A 19,726-nucleotide genomic window follows, 5' to 3' on the forward strand; every position below is an offset into this window, starting at 1 on the left:
GACAGCTATGTCATCTGTTATCGACAATGACTGCAAAAATAAATGATTAGCTTCGGTTGATATTAACTTTTATAACAAAGTGAACGTTAATAGTGTTGAAGTAAATGATTTTGCATCGATCTATTGAAAATGCCTAGATTTTGCTGATGTTTATTAAACGCAGACAAATAAGGTGCATGCAACGGCATAGAGGTAGACTATATGTTGTGAAGGGTGTTGACATAGCAACTGAGGATGATCAGACCATACTGGCCAGTGACCGATATCAGCACCTGAGGTTGAAATAGCAATTCTATCTCAAAATTCACTTAACGTGAGTCGTGTGAGTGAAGAGAATCGATTTCTCTTTTTGTTTTTAATATTTTTTCTGATGTTCATTTAGCAATTTATCTGTAGACATTTCAGCTGGGGGTATTTTCAGTAATCCCAAACGTCCTGGTTAAGGACACAACGTTTGATCTACACGGGATCTTCAATCAACAATAAAGACTAAAGCAATTTTGTTTTAATATCTCAGATGTTGCCCGAATTAACACTAAAAAAGTCTCTGAATTTGTTTCAGTTTCACTGTGCATTTTGAAGTACGTGATATGATCGAAGTTTTTATGTGGATTGAGAATCTGTGGTATTTAAGTAAACGGAATAAGAATCTCTAAGCTAAACTTTGCTACTGGACGCATACCCTTGTACTTTTATATAACTTATTAGAGTGATTTTTTTTGCTCGGATTACAAAAATCTTCTTGAGAAAATTAGTCAGTCAGTCAAGGGATCTGACCCATCCAAAAGATGGGGCCTAGTAGTTATTTGTTCACCGAGTGGGGGAAAAATTGGAAATTTCATTTCGTGAGTGTTGTTAGTGACCATAGCGTAGTGAGATGAGAACAAATGCTTCATAAGTTTCAGCTTAGGTGAGAAAATCGCTATTGTGAAAAATGTTTGTCACACTTCTTCTTCTTCGATCACTTCAGCAATCCTGAAAGGATTAAAAAAAATTGACGAGGAACGACATTCCCGCGGCTAAATTCGAAAATGCGCTGTAACAGACTGGTGACAACAGAGATATTTCCCGAAGATGTCGCTTGATAACATTGGCTAGTGATTTTCGACGGATTTCCAAAAGATAGATGCTATTCGCAGGCGCCTGCGAATAGTCTTTAAATTCTAGAAATTCTAGCAGGGGCCGGCGAATAGACAAAGTATTATTGAAAATGCTATTCGCAGGCGCCTGCGAATAGACAAAGTATTATTGAAAATGCTATTCGCAGGCGCCGGCGAATAGCTACATTATTATAATGGCGCTATGCGCAGGCACACAAGTCAGTATCGAATGACCGAGAATACTAGATGTGATGGAATAATAATGGAGCTATTCTCACATAATCGTTTATGGCAAGAATACAGTAATGTAAGCAGTTCTTTTGTGATCGGTTGTAAGTGCAAATAATGATACATTGTCGGGAGCTCAAATCATAGTTGAAAGAAACAGCCCGCGGGTCACCTTCCTTGACCACGCATGACCGACTAATTAAAAATATTTTTTCATATGAGGCTAAATGTGATGTACATGTGCTCACGTCTCATCTGGCTTGAACTGATAGGACTTGAAACAGATTGTTTCTGTATTGATCTGATCTGAAAAAAGTGGATATGAAATCAGTCAACTGAATTTGTTCCGAATCTGATAATTTTAGATCGGATTTTTCAGATTCAGTTTGAGCTAAAATCTGAAGTGATCTGTTTAACTAAAAATTTTACTTGAAACTTTCCTAAAAATGTCAGATCAATCTGAACCTGAAACTGATCTGATCATTTCAGATTGAATATACATATATTCCGATTTTTAGATTTCAGTAAATTCAGTTTAGGCTAAAAAATTTCACATCAGGTCAGACTTTGTGGCCATTCTGTATAAGGAAATTGAAGCCATTTTGATAGCTACAATACTTTGTAGTAATTCTGTCTGTATAAGGAAATCCAGTTTTTTTGTTTGCCATAGTGCCTTGAGGTCTGTACAAGGAAAATCCATTTCTTTTGATAGCCACTTTGTGGAAATTCTGTATAAGGAAAATCCAATCGCTTCAACAGCTACAGTGCTTTGTGACCATTATGTCCAAGTAAATCCAGTTGTTTTAGTAGCCGCATTGTGGCTATTTTATACAAGGAAAATACAACAGACCGTGTGCCATTTTGAGAAAAAAGTTTCATATTTCAATAAAAAGAAGATTTACCATGAAAACCATTGAAAAAAAATGTTAAACATTTTTTATAGAAATTATTGAAAAATATTATTGCCATCCCGATGCCATCCCACTTATTAGAATCTTAGTAAGAATCCAATTAGAATGAATTAGAATGAATTAGAATGTATCGAGATATCATTTTAGGCTTATTCAGATTACAGATTTTAAAGTGAAATTTAAAATCAAGACGACATCTTTCAGATTTTCTGTTCACACTTTTGTTCTGCAGAATAATAATCTACATCAATTAAAAATAAGTTATTTATACTTCACACGGTCTATTGTTTAAACAGCCGAAGTGTTTTAAAAAGTACATTTATTACAACTGACGGCTCGTGCTGTCCTCACATCCATCGGGATATTTATGTACATTTATATTAAAAATATTTGTTTTAGATCAGTGAAAGTTGCCATCGGTACCTCTCAGTTGTACGGTCGGTCGTTCGACAAATGGTCAATTGGTATTTCTACGAAAAATATTTTTTTAAACAAAATTACGTAAAATATGTGGTCCCAACATGAAATACGAAATGTTTATTGGTATGTGTGTTTGCCCTTTTAATTAAGATGGCAAATTGAGCTATCAAAAGTGGAAATGCGTCAACGCACACATGTATTGGTGTAAAATTATACGAAATGTGTATCTTATACAAACTGATGTTGGGACCACATTTCGTCGTACAAATTTCCTCTCTAGGTGTAATTACTCTAAGGGTTTTATAATGACATCAGTTCACCACCCCCTATCATTTGCGCCCATAACCAATCTCACAGCAATTGTTTCTATGAACTACGATGTGATGGTGCCTGCGAATAGCATTTTCAATAATACTTTGACTATTCGCCAGCGCCTGCAAATAGCATTTTCAATAATAATTTGACTATTCGGCGGCGCCTGCGAATAGCATTTTCAATAATACTTTGACTATTCGCCCGCGCCTGCGAATAGCATTTTCAATAATAATTTGACTATTCACCGACGCCTGCGAATAGCATTTTCTAGAATGTAAAGACTATTCGCAGGCGCCTGTAAATAGTCACTTCGTTTCCAAAAAGTTTTTTTTATATTCAAAGAGACCTGAAATTCCTTGGGAATAAGCAATAAGTTGATGGAATAATAGAAAATACCGGAATAATAAGCTCGATTTATTCCGAAAATTATGGAAAAACAAAGATAAAACATTTCAGAGCAAAGCGAATTCCGTAATACACACGAGTTGCTTAATTTATTTATGAGCAAATGGGCAAACTTTCCTGTCAGAGCGAAGCGAGGGTTTCGTTTTCATAAAATTAGTAAATAAAAAATACGTCATTTATTCAGTGCGGTTTAGCAGACAATAAGACGTAAGCCTCGTTTGAAAATGTAGGAATAAATTCACTTCGTTTAATTCTGAAAATTAGGTTGAAATAAAATAAACGGAATGAACAATTTATTATAAAGCAAGACCATTTTATGATAGTTTTGTAACAATTGCAAAAAAAAAATGAGAAAAACAGTCAGTCAAGGGACCTGACTCACGCAAAAAGTGGGACCTAGTATTTATGAAATAATTTTGAAGAATATCCTGCCAACAACTTTTCAGGCGTTAGTCTTAGTAGCTCAAAATGCTGCGTATGCCAATTTTAATTCGAAATGAATATGTTATTTCGATACAAGATGGGTATGAGGAGACATTGTTTTAATTTGAAGTTCACAAAATTGTATGCAAAAATGTTGGCCTATGGATATGTTTTCATGCTACTAAAAGATCAAAATGTTATCACAAATGTTAATATTAGACTAATTTACACATGCAACTTCCACTAAATATAAAAATTTCATGAAAAATGTTGTCGGAAAATATACAATTGTTAAAAGTTTAGACGGAGCTCATGTGATTCGTGTTTTAATGCTTGAATTCTACTTACCAATAAAGTACTCCTTTCAATTTTTGCGTTGTTTATTTGAAAAACTTTTTGTTGAGTGGAAACCATATCTAAGCCTAATCTGCATTTCACTTCGTTTACTCACTGTTAACACAATAACAACTGATCTCTCTCTCTCTCTCTCTCTATCTCTTCTCATTGTTGTCGCGTAAACAGTGAGGAAACGGATGTGTGAAGTTTTGCGATCAAAATTTCTATTCAACTCAACAAAAAGTACTCTGAGAGAGCCGTCAGAGAGCAAGATGTCAAATAAACAAAGCAAAAATTGAGAAAAATCAATTTTGTCTCTCACACGAAATACTTTTTTGGTAAGAGGAAACTAAGCATAAGGCTGCGAGCGCACTTACGCCGTTTAGCACTCTGTTTACGAATGAACAATGGAAGCTCCTCCCGCTTTCCATTGTTAAAACGTAAACGGAGAGCTAAACGGTGTAAGTGCGCTCGCAGCTTAAAGCTGCAATCGCAGTTCACCGTTTTGGGTCTCCGTTTAGATATTGCGCATGCGCACAGAGAGAATTCTATCTCTGCGCATGCGCATTGTCTAAACGGAGACCCAAAACGGTGAACTGCGATTACAGCTTAAGAATCTACTTCGTAAAGACCGACTAAAACAGCGATTATTATCTTTGCAGCACAGCGTGAGCAATAACGAATTCGTGCAACGAAAAATGAACTCCGTGTGGGAAACGCTCTTATTTAAACGATTTATACGGTGATTATAAAGAGCGAGATGGAAAATCAACTCTGTGTCTGCTGTCATCGATTATACAAAAGAATCTGACAGAAGACCCCGTGATGGAACAAAAGGTTGTCGTTTCGCCATCTCTCTCACTTAAACACTCTATTGCAGTTGAGACAACTTCCACCGAAATATCAATCGTTGTAGAAGAGTACGTAAATAGGCTTTGCTAAATACGAAAGAAGTTAGGCGTATCGAGGACACTAAAATGCAATTTGAAGATGACTCTGGTCTGCCCCTAAAAGTAATTATACCTATAGGTGAAAGTTCGAACAAAATTACGTAAAATATGTGGTCCAAACATGAAATACGAAATGTTTGGTAATATGTGTTTGCCCTCTTAATAGTCTTTGATGAAAGAGAAGAAGATATTTTGACAAGATAAAATAAACTGGTCTTCTGTCCTCTGGCTCTCAATGTACCACGTTGGAAAAGAAGCAAATACTTTGATAAAGTATAGTTTCCACTAAAAAAGAGCACTCCGTTTAGCCTCCGTCTACATGACAGTTGTAAAATAGAACAAAAGAACTGTCACGCAAACGGAGTGGAAATTGAACTTATTTCAATTTTTTACTCCGTTTACGTGACAGTTCCTTAGTTCTATTTTACAACTGTCATGTAAACGGAGGCTAAACGGAGTGCTCTTTTTTAGTGGAAACTATACTTAAGTACCCCAAGGTAATTTATAATAACTAGTCTTCGGTTTTCTCGCTCTGATCATAACAGTCTATTAAGGTGACAAATTGAACTATCGAAAGCGTCAACTCGTATACATGTATTTGTGTAAAATCGTACGAAATGTGCATCTTATATGTAGTATGTATAGTCTAACTTAGACTGTCCAAGGTCTGCCCAACAGAATCGATTTTATTCCTACAACCAACGGCACAACATACTAACAAGACCTTCCAATCATTGAGGTTTTTTCTGTTGTTCCTATTATAAGTTTCGCAAAGGGAAAACAAACCAATAACAAAAGCAATGATTTTTATCTTTAATTTGTAACGCCTGACGATAATAGTCTCACCTTTCCGTGTGTGTTATATTCCTGGCGAACACCGAAACTTAAAATCCAACGTCACGACAGAAATTCAATTTTTATTCAACACTTGCACCATTTATACACTATACTAAGGAATACAGACACCCGGTTTGCAATATTTATTCTCGTGTTATTGTCTGGGATCCCATCAGCAATTGTTTTCGTCTGCTGGTATAAGGTGGAAATCATTAATTCAAACTATTTTAGAAAATTGAACATTTGAACCATTGCTGGTGGTTATGTATACAATATTCCAGACAAATAACGAAACCAATTGCAGTGTGGGGTTGATTTGTTAGGTTGTTGTTGCGTTCGTTGAAAAATGCGAGAGATCAGCAGTTGGAATGTTTTTACCAGCAAACAACTGTTACATGATGTGACGTGACTGGTAACTTACAGACAATTTTTAGAATTCCATCGCACTCCTGCAATTAAGAGCACGTCAGCTCGAAATTGATGGTCCTAAAATTTTTGACAGTTACAACAGCCGTCTCGATTTCTAGCCATGACTTTTTTTAATTGACGTAGCGCGATATATTCAAAACTAGTATTTTGGTAAAACACTTTACAAATCGTCATGTGAAAATTATGTTTGTAAATAATCATATTGGCTCTCTCGCTCTTTCGTTTGTCTTCTAGCTCGTATATTAGAATGAAATGTCATGTTCGTGTTACTATTTCGATTCTTAGCCTTTAGCTCTGTTATGAATATGTATTTACGTAGCTGCAGTGTGTGAAGTTCCAAAGTGTGTGCGGAAATATGAAATATATGCAGTTTTATTGACTTTCTCATACTTACCTTTGTCTTATATGAAAATAACTTTTACTTTGTAAGTATCTCATATCTGGTTCAACAGAAAATCTGATTTGCGACCAACAATTTGCGTAACATAAGATTGTGATGTGTGAACAATATTTGAAAAAAATGAAAGTCAGTTGTGAAGTTTGAACACCAATATTACGTGATGCAACTTACAAACTTCACGTGTAAAAAGCAATTTCTTTGTTTTATTCAAAAATCGATCAACGAAAATTTACAAACAAAAAGAAAATTTAAAATGAAAGAAAGAGAAAATACAATAAAATTGGAGGAAATTAGAAAATCGATAAAAGCATTCATATGACATAAAAAGCATTCTTCTACATGTAGACAAATCATTCGGGTTCGGGTTCTCTTACTGCCATATTTCTTTTCAATCGTGGATCAATCAATTCTGGTAGCAACCAGTCATAGTAGAACGATAATAAGCGACTTTCCATTTTGTTTTTGAAAAAGTCTTCATCTCTTACGATTCGCTCAATATATAAATTATACGTAGATGATGTCCAAACAGCGAACAAGCAAACATTCTTGTCCAATATGTGCAATTGGCCTTGGATCTGATAATAAATATCATCCGTCGTTTTCAATCCGAACTTTCCGTCTTTCGCTTTGCCCATATATGGTAGTTTAGCTGCAATTATTGAAAGAAAACTTGAATGAAAATTTGGGACGATGGGAAAATGGTAATTCCATGTGATGTAATATGGGTCACGGTCAGTGGGACGTCGGAGATATCCCAAGATTGCCGTTTTCACGCAACCCATTCACAAATCATATCGTATTTCCCAAAGACAATTTCTCGGCAGTGAAATAAAGTCAAGTCAAGTCCTCCTCCCAACAGGATCGTCTTTCGCACCAGTCAAATCAGTATCGTTTGGGTCCAAAAAATTACTCTTGGTCAAAGCAAGAAAAAATTTCAAAAATACATGAAGCGACGATTTTTTCAGATGCCCTTGCCCTTTACAGCGAGTGCAATCTCTGAACAATTAATTCTAGTAAAAAAAGCAGTACTCACACAAAACTGACGGGTCGTTCGGGTCCTTGGAAAGAATTGCGATAGGACATTGTACCTCAATGACACAAGAATGTTCTATTTCAAGTTTGGTATTGCACACCCGAGGCCTCCGTATGATGAACGTCTAATGCATCTAAAACTTCAATCGTTGGAAACGCGTCGCCTGGTCGGGGATGAAATTATGCTTCACAAGATGATTCATAATCGTGTTAACTCTGTGCTTTCTCAGCGTCTCTCATTTCGGCATCCAGTTAGGACCACGAGGCAGATGGATGTGTTTTATCCTCCGAGGATGGTCACAAACTATCAATCGAATTCACCGTTACATAGGATGCAAAGGAATCATGATACGTTCTTCAGAGATCTCGACATTGTCAACAATTCATCAGTGGCGTTTGCTAGATCAGTGAAGAAATATTTTGTCTGGTGATCTTATTTGTTTGATTGATTTATAACTTAATTTATGCTTGATCTTGATGGTTTCTTTTATTTGACTTTTTTCTTTCTTTTCATTTTCTTAATTTTGTTTTTATCTTATATAATGTTTTACGGATCTTGTCTTATCTAGTTATTTGTTTTTTGTGATCAGACTGAATTGTTATTGGGCTTCGGCCTGTTATTTGGTCTATAAACGGAATAAATAAATAAATAAATAAATGATTATTTCACCGTCATTTGTGATTCCACTCGGTGACGCAGCTAGGCACATATGTTCTTTGTCAACATAAACACCACAGTCTTGGATGGATATATTCTGTTGCTTAGCGAGTTGTTGTTTGGCAACAGGTTGCGATTCATCGTTGTGTCGTTTCGCTTTGCTATGAGCAATCATTTTTTTGCACACGTCCTTTACATGCTTGGACAGAACTCTCGCTTTACATATACCTCCAAAACTAGAAGCCAACAGTACGGTGCTCGTGATTTTTTTGTACAAAGCACTTTTCTCTTTCATTCGAGTATTCTCTTCATTGGCAGCCCGATTGACCTGATTGTCTTTGAGTTTGTTCAAAAAAATTTTTTTTTCATTTTCGAAATCAGTAACAGACATATCTGTGGTCTGGCAATTTTCACCATAACCGGAACCTGTTTCTTTCTGGTCGTTGAAACGTTTTGGACGAATATGGTTCTCCTTATTTGCAGCGCGTCTTGCTTTTTCCCGAAGTGCTTTTTGTAGTCGTTTCGATTCAATTTTTTGTGTTAGTGCTGGAGGATCTCTTTGAAATGCCGTCTGATATAGGGTTGTCACAGCTTTTTTCGAATTGAACTGAACGGCTGCAGCGTGAGCTTTGTATGAGAAGGCATTGGACAGGGCAAAATTAACCCTTTTGCCACCAACGAATTTACAGACGATAGAATTATAATGCTCAGCAATGTTGTTCGTCTCTCCCAGCAACAGGTCCTTTGCACAATACATCAGTTTACGGACTGGTGTCGAAAGCTTTTCATACGTACCGCTTTCTTTCAAAGCCGGAATATAATTTTCTTCTTCTTTGCAGAACTCTTTGATGTACTCTGGGCAGCGCGCATGGTCGCCAAAGACGTGATGAATAACGTTGCTGATGTCCGATTTCAGGAGCGAGATTTTTTCATTTTCATCCAAATTCTCCTCGCTTCGATGCTTTACTGCACAAGAAATTCCTTTTCGAATCCGTTCCATACTGCTCTCTACATGTTTCGTCAATCCTCTCGGACAGCCGGTTTTTGCTGGGTCTAGTTGCTTCCGAAAATTTCGAAGAAGGTGGTTGCAGCATTCGTCTTTTTCAACGATACGGTGTTGATACGGCTTGGCTTCCAAAATTTTCAAGTATGTGCTGGAATCACCATCCGCAATGACTTTGGTGTATCGTAGATTGTACATGTCCACGCTCTTCTCAAATCCTTGAACTATTGATTGCCACTCCATTTCAGATGATGGACCAGAGTAATTTGCTGTGCAGAAGTGTGGCGGTGGCGTGAGATTTTTGTTCTTATTGCGAACACAAACAACACAATATTTGTTGCGAACACCTATCCACAGGACTTTACCGAACGTGGCACCAACTATTGCAGCAACTCCAGATAATGAAGTGTAATTCTTATGATAAGAGCGTTTACACCAACAACCGTCTGTGACAACTGAAATGAAAGGGACACCATCCTCTTCGTCAATATCACCACGTTCTATTGCAGCTTGTCGTTCTTCTTCAGCCGCATCCTTCATTGACTGTTCTGCTGTTATTTCCCACAGTGCCCCTATGTCGTCATTGAGAGTTTTGAATCGGTCTGCACACATCGTCGGTATATCCAAAATACTAGTAAATTGTTCAAGTTGTGAATGCCCAATTCCGATCATGTTTGAAGCCAGTACTGCAGTGGAGTTAATGCAGAGAGTTTCTGTCGTTTTTTCACTTTCGTTGGTCAATATAGGAAACTCTTTACCACACTTGGTGCACTCGAAGATCATTTTTGAGTGAAGACCATTTCTTACTTCCTTTCTGACGTACGTATCACCGAACAAGCATTCTCCATATTTATGATCCGCGACATCAGTTAACTGCTTTAAAAGAAAATCCCATTCCACAATTCGTCGTCCGTCGATGCGAGTCGCTGCCGATACATCAAAATGTTGATCATTGCCGTAATCTTCATCGTCAAGTCCGGAAGATTCTGTGGAACAATTTTGGTCTGAGTTGTTTGGTGGAGTAGAGCGTGAACATTGCTCGAAATTGTCTGTTGTTGCACTATCAGTTGCAATCGTTCCACTTTCAGAATATGAATTAATGTTGATGAATAATTCAGATGAAATGTCCATCTCCATATCTTCACTGTCAATCCATTCGACTGTAGAATTTCTTTCCAATTCATTTTCATTGTCAAAAAACGGAGCAGTTTCATCATATTCCGATTCGCTTGTGAATGTTTCGTCTGGTGCGTTTTCTAAAATTGTGAATATACAATGCATATAAACTGAACTCGCAAAAAGCTGACTGTTATGATACCATTACGTCGTTCGTTTTCGTCGGTCAAAATTGTATTTGCAATATCGCCACTGAACGTATTCGTTTTCCTGTTACTGTCCAAAAGTATTTTCTTGTTCAACGTATCAATCGTCAGAAGTGAGTAATTTAAAAATTACCTCATGACAGGGTCAGACTCATCACAAAGATATTCGTCGGCATTTTCGGCTTTATTACTGAACGTTTTAATTTTTCTGTTTCTGTATAGAGAAAAGACACAAATTGAATAAAAGTTTACGAAACATTTGCAGAAGAGAACATTTAGATCTCCAGTCTACGACAAAAATTTTTTTTTTTAATTTTTTCTAGTAATAGGACTTGCGTCACTGTGTACGTAAAAAAGTAAAAGATCAGTTTATTTAGGTTCGTGGTAAGGGCAAGTAAAAGGACGAACTAGTAACTAACTTCAACAAAAGTGGATAATAATCTAAATCTGCTAATGCCACTACTTTGCATGAAACTGTTTTTCAATATTTACTTCAATACTATTTTTAGAGTACCTCTAATGCTTGAGTAGATTGAATAAATTTCAATTTCTATGGAGGTGAGAGATGAAACTCAAATTGACAATTTTCTATACTTTTCTGTGCTCCACTTGTCAAATGTAAGTGAACTAACTTATATCATACCAGTAGTCCCTAAATTTCCTAAACATCAGTTAATCCTGAAAACGCTCTGTGGTATTGTAAGACAATGGCACATGTGTGTGAAGTATCTGCGAAAAAAACCTGCGAATTTTAAATGTCCAAAATTTGATTCTTGTACAGAGGCTTTCCCGCAACTTTTTGTAAAAGGAAAAATGGTGCACATCTCCGTATGTATTTCAAAAACCATTCTCCTTTTACAAAATGTTGCGGAAAAGCCTTTGTACAAGGAAACAAATTTTGGACATTTAAAATTCGCAGGTTTTTTTCGCAGATACTTCACACACACCAATGGCACCGTGTGATGAATCTCCATAAGTTGAAGTTTTATTATTTGTATCTACGATGGTAGACATGCCGGCACCTTCTCACGCGAGAATTGTTGAAAAGAAATAATTTGATGCTATTGACTCAACGTGCTTTGGATAAAGAAGAATGCTTTATTGGCTGTTCTGTACACTCATCGTCTCATTTTGTTATTTACGTGAAAGTATGAAGTCAAAATAGTTGTGTAAATAACATTGCTAACAAAATGATAGCGGTTGTTGTTACGAAAAAACCGTATTTTTGTAGGAAACATAAGTTTTTGAGCTGAGTTAGGATTTGGGTGGTACGAGCTCTGTACAATGGTTTGTGCAATTCTAATTTGAAAGTCATCATAAAACAACGAAACATTGATTTGGAGTCCAAAAAACTAAAAGTTATTTTTTGCTATCGAAACACTTTCTAGAATATTTTTGACTGATGGAAACGCGCAAAACAAAGAAATTATTTTTTTCAATTATTTCCCCGAAACACGAATTGGGGCACACCACTGCTTTATAAAATAGAAGTTTCTTTTATTTTTCCCTCTTATTAGACAATTGTTGGTCGATAGCGCTTTTCTTCTGATAAAATTGAAATAACTGACAAAGATGGCATCACAGTATACACGTGAGCAAAATTTGCAAAATTGAAGCATAGTGAAATTTCGCTTTTTTATTCAATTTTATTATCACATTTCACTCACTGATTAAACAATTTCATTCTCTGTTTACGCTTTCGATCTTTTTTTGATCCGTATTTAAAATTTTTACCCATTTTGCGATCAAAAATTATGAAACTTAGATTTAGATATCGTGCACTTGCTTCCGAATAAATTTATGAACAATGAGAAAGTAATTGTATGGCTAATTTGACGTCATAATAGTCCTGGTTTACTAGATCAAAAAATAAATGTGTTAGTAAATCAGCGCATATCACAATCTACGTAAGCGTGTGAGAGAGGATTTACTTCAATGTGTGTGGGTTTTTGGCTGATTGTTGATTACATAATCTGCTAGTTCATCTTTCACTCAACAACGAAATAAATACTCGGTCGTTTTGGAATAAATCTACATCATCTAGTTTTGATAAGGAATTATGGCAATATAAGGGGTGAAACTTGCTGTAGATATTTATTTTCTATGCAACAGTCTTGCATATTTTCAATATATCCACTGAACGTTTTCATTTTTCTGTTTACTTCTTGTAATCATGTTTTTTTTTATCCAAGCGTACTGGAAATAAAGTTACAGGACAGTAAGGCTTGATTTCCACTTGTCAAAAAAGTACTCCGTGTGAATGACAAAATTTAATTTTTTTCAATTTTCGCTTTGTTTACTTGACAACTCGCTCTCTCACGGCTCTTTCACGGAATACGTTTTGTTGAGTGGAAGCCAATACTTATGCTAGTAGAACTGAAAAAAGGTATCTCGGTTCGATTGAACGGCGGAGTAAGTTTTCATAGTCACTGACTCATATTTTAGTTGACGGTGAAAATATCATTTGTGCATACGATATTTTGCCGAAACCGCTTAGCCTGTATTGGCAATCCCACATCTATTCCGCATTTGTTTTCCGCAAAACAATCTCATGTAATAAGTAAAGTTTCTATTTTCAGTTGGTGCAACTTCAAGCAAAAGTGATCATAGCTGACAGTAATTTACTATTTTCAACGTACTTCAGCGTTGCTATTTTTTATGAAATTGTTTCTGCTGTTTGATACACTGTCCAGTTCCAGTACCACATTTAGAGTACAACTCATGAAAGGCGACGCTTGGTAGCCTATATAGAATCGAATAAGTTTATCATCCGCACTGCAGTACGAAATAGATCTTGAACTTGTTTCGCTGTAATTTATTTTTATTTCAAAGTTGACTCAAAATTTCCATTTGTACGAGAGAGAGAGAGAGAAAATTAATATTCATTCGATTTTTGCTGAACCTATTATAATTTGTCTCAAAGATCGTAGAAGCATCATTGAAATAAAATGTTTCCTTTCGGTCGTAAAAAGTTTTCTCGAAATTTTGTTTCATACGCGATATTACAGAGTAAGAGTTGAATGCGGTGTTGATACGTTAGAATTTTGCACCAAAACAAAAGCGAAATTTCGTTGGTCATAACAAAAATTTAGAAGTTCTAATGTTTACATTTCAGTAGGCAACAAAGTTCAAGTACACGGATCGTGACATAGTGCGTTGGATAGATCTCGGTCCCCTGAATATGGAACACACCTGAGTCTCGATCACCTATATTAGTCTCGATCACATATATAAGGCTCAAACCAGGATTTTTTTTTACTGTGTGGTAGAAATTTTTTCCGGTCCGCCCAACATATGGATGATCGCGACTAATGGAGTTGTTTGAACACATGAGGTCCAAATACCTTATCACACCAACGGCCGACCGGATTGGTGCACTTTCATTTTCACATATTGGGTGGGTGGGTTACGTCTCCACACAGACGTGACTGGGACCAACGGAGATCTATCCAACGCACTATGTCATCATCCGTGTACATGCCCTCTGTTGCCCAGTGTTGCAGATATACATAATCGTTTTTTTACGAAGTTTGCGCTTTACATGCGAGGTCGCTCACTGACAACGCAGTTTTCCAATCATACTACCAAGCAAGTTTCCATTTTTGGATTTATGTGCAAATGAATGAATTGATTTTGAGACAAGTTTTGTTCTCAGCATATCACATGCATAAGCATTTAGATTTTGAGTCAACAAATGGTTGCCTGTTGTTGTTTCGTGCTAATAACCTCGATTTTACGCACATTTTTGTATATTCAAAACAATCACATATGTTCTGCTTTGTGACAGTTTTCAATTCATGGCTTCGGTACAGTGACGGCTTTGCTCATGTCGCCATTATAAACAACAACGTAATGAAATATCGGTTCAAATTTTTTGAAACAAAATTACGTTTATATTTCGAAGAATGATTATTTCTTTTCCATGCGCGTGATAAAACTCAGTGGCAAGAATGGTATTATAGTGATTTTCCATTGATAAAATTGGTAAAATTTGTGAAAAATTGTTTGAAAGTTTTCTTGCAAGGTGTCTTTGAAATCAATTTTTATCCTATTTCAGATCGATTTAGTTCAATTTTTTTCCATGTGTTATGTAATAAATGCATTAAATTATATATTAAGTTGTAGAACCCAGCAAAAAATGTATCATTACAGTCATAATACAAGTCCTAAAATCGTGAATTCTACCTGACTCGCTCTTAAATAAACTTTCAGACCAGGCCACTTTGAAACATGTGCGTTATTATTCTTGTTTTTATTATTCAAACCATTCTTAACTACGTTCCATACCGTCGCGATTCCATTTTAAATTAAAATTCAGGTGGCGAGGGGAATTTGAGCAATTCGACAAGTGAGATGAACAGTACGATAGCTTCAAAAGTGGACATAATTCTACTCGTTATTCAGTTCTTTCTTTAAACTGATGTATGCCCGAAGACACGATCTACTACTGATGGTCTTTTCATGCAAGCGTTGTGTTTTGGCCTATTTTCTCCCCCCAACGGTCGAATGACATTTCTAGTAGGGAGAAAATAGAAGTTTTCTCATGCGAACTGTAACTTTGTCTATATTTTCGAAAATAGCATTGCGAATCCATGTTTTTCGTTTCGTGGATAAAAACGGCAAAACACAACATTCACGCCTAAAAAGCGTTGTGTTCACCTGTGGAAGAAATAGGAAATCGCTCTTGTTGGAATTTCCTACTTTCTCCCCTCGGTACAAAAATACAGTGCTACACGGGCAAATCGTTTTTTCCTTATTCAATTTATGCTTTGTTGCATTAGAGTCAACTTGAATTTTCCTTCTACAGATTGGTCACCCGGGTGCAATTAGTGCACCCAGGGGTAAATAGCATTTATTTAAAAAAAAACAACAACGACGTGTCACTACTAGGATACAAGATACAATGGAATGAATTACCTCCGACAGGGGCGGCAGGGCATTCTTATAACTCTTAAAGGAGGAAGCGGATCCTGATTATTACCAATAGGGATCATCCTTGAGTTGAGCCACAAAATTTATTTTTTTTGGCAAAATCAGGATCGCCTTCTTAAATTACGGTTTTAACATACAGTAACAACTCAAAATAGCTGTCAGTGTTCGGGTTTTCAGTTAGTTGAACTTGATCTATAGGTTTGTTCCAAGTAACTGTAAAGACAACCCGAACAACGACTATTTCATCCACAGCAACGTCGATTACGTGATATTTCATACAAATCGAGCAACGACGCCTAGGGCGCCTACGTGATTCACACAGAGATATTATTGAGGATATGGTTCTGTGGATGAAATTTGACAATTCATATGGCCTTGAAATAAACCTATAAGCTGATGTTGTCAATTTTTGTCAAGGGCTGATAACGGGCAAAGTCAACCTGAAACCTGTCCTGAAAAACATGAAACCTGAGTTTTATCTGAACCTGTATTTCTATATTTGACCTGACCTGAATTGACCTGAAACCTTTATCGACCTGACCATGGCCTATTATGTAGAATTAATTTGCAAAATTTGCAAAATTTCACAGAAATTCACAAAAATTTGCACAAATTTTCGCTTCATTTTCAGCACATTTTGCATGTCTTTGCGTTCTTTTGTCTGTTTTAGTACAATTTAAAGTGAATAAAGCAATTAATTTGACTTTGAAGGTGTGTAGAAGTTATTTTTTGAAAAAATGTACAAATATGTGGAGAATTTTGTGGGAATTTTTGCAAATTTAATTCTACACTAGGCCCCACCTCTTGGGTGGGTCAGGTCCCTTGACTGGCTTTTTTTTTCTTTCTATAATTCCAGTCTTAGTTTTCCAGCCATTTTTAAATAAGGTGGTGTTTTTGAGATAACAAAACTAAAGTCACATGAAAAGGTGATGTCTCTTTTATTTAGAAAACAGCAGATTCACATGCTTCATTTTACTCATATTTATTTAATTTCCTGAAGAAACAAAAAGAGCTATGAGCTGTAGGTCCAGCGAGCGATGTCTTACTCCTAATATGAGTCTCCTATATAGTCTACTAAAAGCGCTGAACAGGTGGCGCATTTCTTGCCTGTGAAAAAAACTCATGTGAATTACGGCCCTCGCTTCGCTCTGGCAAAGTTCACACTCGTGCAAACACTTTAGGAACGAAAAAAAAATGGTCGTATATCGCAGATTACCAGTCCAATAAAGTCCAATGTTCGAATTTAACCTCAGGAATTACGATACTGGTCGAAAACACTTCATATTTTCAAATCTGCAATTTTTGAAGCCTCTGAGAATTACTCGAGTTATCGTGTTATCAAGCAAGCAAGATTGTTTTAGACTTCTAGATTGTTCGACCAGAAATCCAGATTCACTTACTCGTCGGATAAGAAATTTTTCTGGAAATCCGTTGCAAAAATGTCGTAACAAGTTGTGTTTACAATTCCAATTACTCCAACCTCACTACTCCAATATTAAACATCTACAAAAATTACTTAAGTTATCACGATAACAAGGAAAAGCGTCTGAGTATAATTTCTCCCATATCTTGTAAAAACGATCACAAAATTATAGTTTTACTCTTTACTCTTTTACTCCATTACGAGTCGTTTATATTATCTTCTAAAAAGCAGTATGAATGGAAGGTCCAGCGAGGTACGTTTAACTCCTAATATGAGTCTACTAAAAGCGCTAAAAAGGCGGCGTATTTCTTGCCTACCTCTTGAAAAAATAAAACTCGTGTGAATTACGGCCCTCGCTTCGCTCTGGCCGCAAAGTTCACACTCGTTCAAACATTTTAGGAACGAAAAAAATTCTTTTAAGAATACGATTTCACCCAAAAATTGTCGTATATCCCAGATTTCTAGTCCAATTAAATTGCAATGTTCGAGTTTAACCACATGAATTTCGCTACTGGTCGAAATTGATTTTTGAAGCCTCTGAGAATTACACGAGCTATCGGTTTCTCAAGCAAGCAAGCAAAAACTCTTTTGGGAAGTACTTCTAAACTGTTAGACCAGAAAACCAGAATTTCACTACTCGTCAAATAAGAAATTTTTCTGGAAATCCGTTGCAAAAATGTCGTGGTAACAAGTTATATTTACAATTACTCCAAACTCACTACTCCAATATTTCATTCTCTGTCAATTAAAACAAAAAATTTGAAAATCTCGTTGTTCGAATATTATCCATCAGCAAACTCAGCCTCAAGAGTTTCAATCTTCGTCGATTAAGACAAAATCTTTGAAAATCGGATAAGAATTATGGAAGTTATCGCGGTAACAAGTAAAAAACTCTCTTGAGAATTACTCCCAACTCATTACTCCAATATTGCCCATCCACGAACTTAACCTCATGATTTTCATTCTCCGTCGATTAAAACCAAAATTTTGAAAATCGGTAAAGAATTACTCGAGTTATCGAGTCCACAAGGAAAAGCGTCTGTGAAGAATTTCTCCCATCTCGTTGTTCTAACATTATCCATCTGCAAACTCAACCTCAAGAATTTCAATCTTCGTCGAATTACACAAAAAATTTGAAAATCTGATAAGAATTACGGAAGTTATCGCGGTAACAAGGAATAAAATTCTCTTGAGAATTACTCCCATCTCATTACCCCAATATTGCCCATCTACGAACTTAACCTCATGATTTTCATTCTCCATCGATTAAAACCAAAATTTTGCAAATCGGTAAAGAATTACTCGAGTTATCGAGTCCACAAGTGTACGGACGTTTTCTGTATTTAACGTTTTTTGCTAATGTAGAACATTTTCAAAATATCAAAGTGAACTTAGCGTTACGGACATTTAAGGGTATTTTCTTTCATAAGACCCTGACTTTCAGTCAAGGGAATAATAGGCCCTGGACCTGACCTGAACTAACAGGTTGTCAGGTTACCTAATTTTTGGGGAAGACATTTTAAATTTTAATCAGGTCAGGTATTGCCAACGATAAATAGGTCCGCACTGACCATGCTGTGAATTCAGCCTTTTGGATTTTTGCATGATTTTTTTAAAATTTAAGCGCCTTTCAAAAAATATAGCCCCCGAAGGGGACATTTAAAAAAATATCTGAACTGACCTGAACTTTCCAAGTCTTATGATTTCCGGTTCAGGTCAGGTCAAACCCTATCTATTCCAAGCTAAAATTCAAGAATCCTGCAGAAGACATTATCTCAACAAAAGAAAAGCTACGCGGAAAAATGAGTTGCAGGATGAGTTACACATTAACTGGATTACTTTTCGAAGTTTCCCTGCACAAGTATTCGAATGAACGCAATCACTAAAGGTCTACAAACCTACAACGAAATTGAGTTTTGAAAAATTATCAAAGGAAATATTTTTAGTGTAACTATAACTCTTCCCTCCTTTTTGTTATTGTCGTTATACCTTTTGAATTTCAGGGAGAATAATGTCGAACATCTTCCTTTTTCGGCTATCAAATGGAACAATGAAAAGTGAGTACACACGTGGAATTTATTAATAAAAAATTTGAATTTGACCCAGAAAAAAATGTTTAACATTACTGAATTCAATAAAAATTCCATCAGTAACAAGAACAGAATGTATGTGACACGGAACATTTTGTTGATGATTCATGAATCATAAAGTTTTCATACATAAAAATGTGTTGTTTGACACATTCCACTTCACTCCCCCCTATCTAAAACCGTAATGTTTCCTCAAAACAAATGTCGAAAGAAAAATCAGATTTTTCACACTTTCGAAACAAGAAAAAAATTCAGTTAATGGGGAGCAAATGTTTCAGATCGCATCAGAACACATATCCAAAGTTGTACGATATGTTCTCCTCCCTCTATGTATGTAACATCGATAGAATCTATTGTATTTACCAGAGAAAATATCCTTTTCATTCCCTTGTTTTCATCCTACCAGACTCACAACGTTTCCCAATAATACCTGTGTTTGTTTTCTTTATGAAATCCAGAATTTATCGATACGGCAAAATGATTGAACAGAATTTTTGGTAATAAAAAAAAAA

The 19,726-nt window shown here is 36.0% G+C and overlaps 1 protein-coding gene and 1 long non-coding RNA gene across 2 annotated transcripts; both read right to left on the reverse strand.

The window, feature by feature from the left end:
- Positions 1 to 371: 371 nt before the first annotated feature.
- On the reverse strand, positions 372 to 19,316 carry LOC119079142. The gene is made up of 4 exons (XR_005088108.1): positions 19,306 to 19,316; positions 16,706 to 16,713; positions 1,567 to 1,571; positions 372 to 535 (listed from the first exon to the last, which is right to left on the reverse strand). It is a non-coding gene; the product is annotated as an uncharacterized LOC119079142 (long non-coding RNA).
- On the reverse strand, positions 6,598 to 10,977 carry LOC119079023. The gene is made up of 5 exons (XM_037186802.1): positions 10,903 to 10,977; positions 10,766 to 10,839; positions 8,448 to 10,703; positions 7,788 to 7,850; positions 6,598 to 7,403 (listed from the first exon to the last, which is right to left on the reverse strand). Exons 1-5 carry the CDS (start codon positions 10,905 to 10,907, stop codon positions 7,105 to 7,107), a joined length of 2,697 nt encoding a protein of 898 aa, XP_037042697.1. The 5' UTR covers positions 10,908 to 10,977; the 3' UTR covers positions 6,598 to 7,104.
- Positions 19,317 to 19,726: the final 410 nt, after the last annotated feature.

Source organism: Bradysia coprophila, unplaced genomic scaffold, assembly GCF_014529535.1.
Source record: "Bradysia coprophila strain Holo2 unplaced genomic scaffold, BU_Bcop_v1 contig_297, whole genome shotgun sequence".
NCBI lineage: Eukaryota > Metazoa > Arthropoda > Insecta > Diptera > Sciaridae > Bradysia > Bradysia coprophila.

What these genes read in the sequence shown, in the direction of transcription:
- LOC119079023 (XM_037186802.1), bottom strand. An exon ending in CGAAAACGAACGACGTAATG is followed by an intron (nt 10,704 to 10,765) that starts GTATCATAACAG and finishes TCACAATTTTAG; the next exon opens with AAAACGCACCAGACGAAACA. An exon ending in GAACGACCCGTCAGTTTTGT is followed by an intron (nt 7,404 to 7,787) that starts GTGAGTACTGCT and finishes CAATAATTGCAG; the next exon opens with CTAAACTACCATATATGGGC.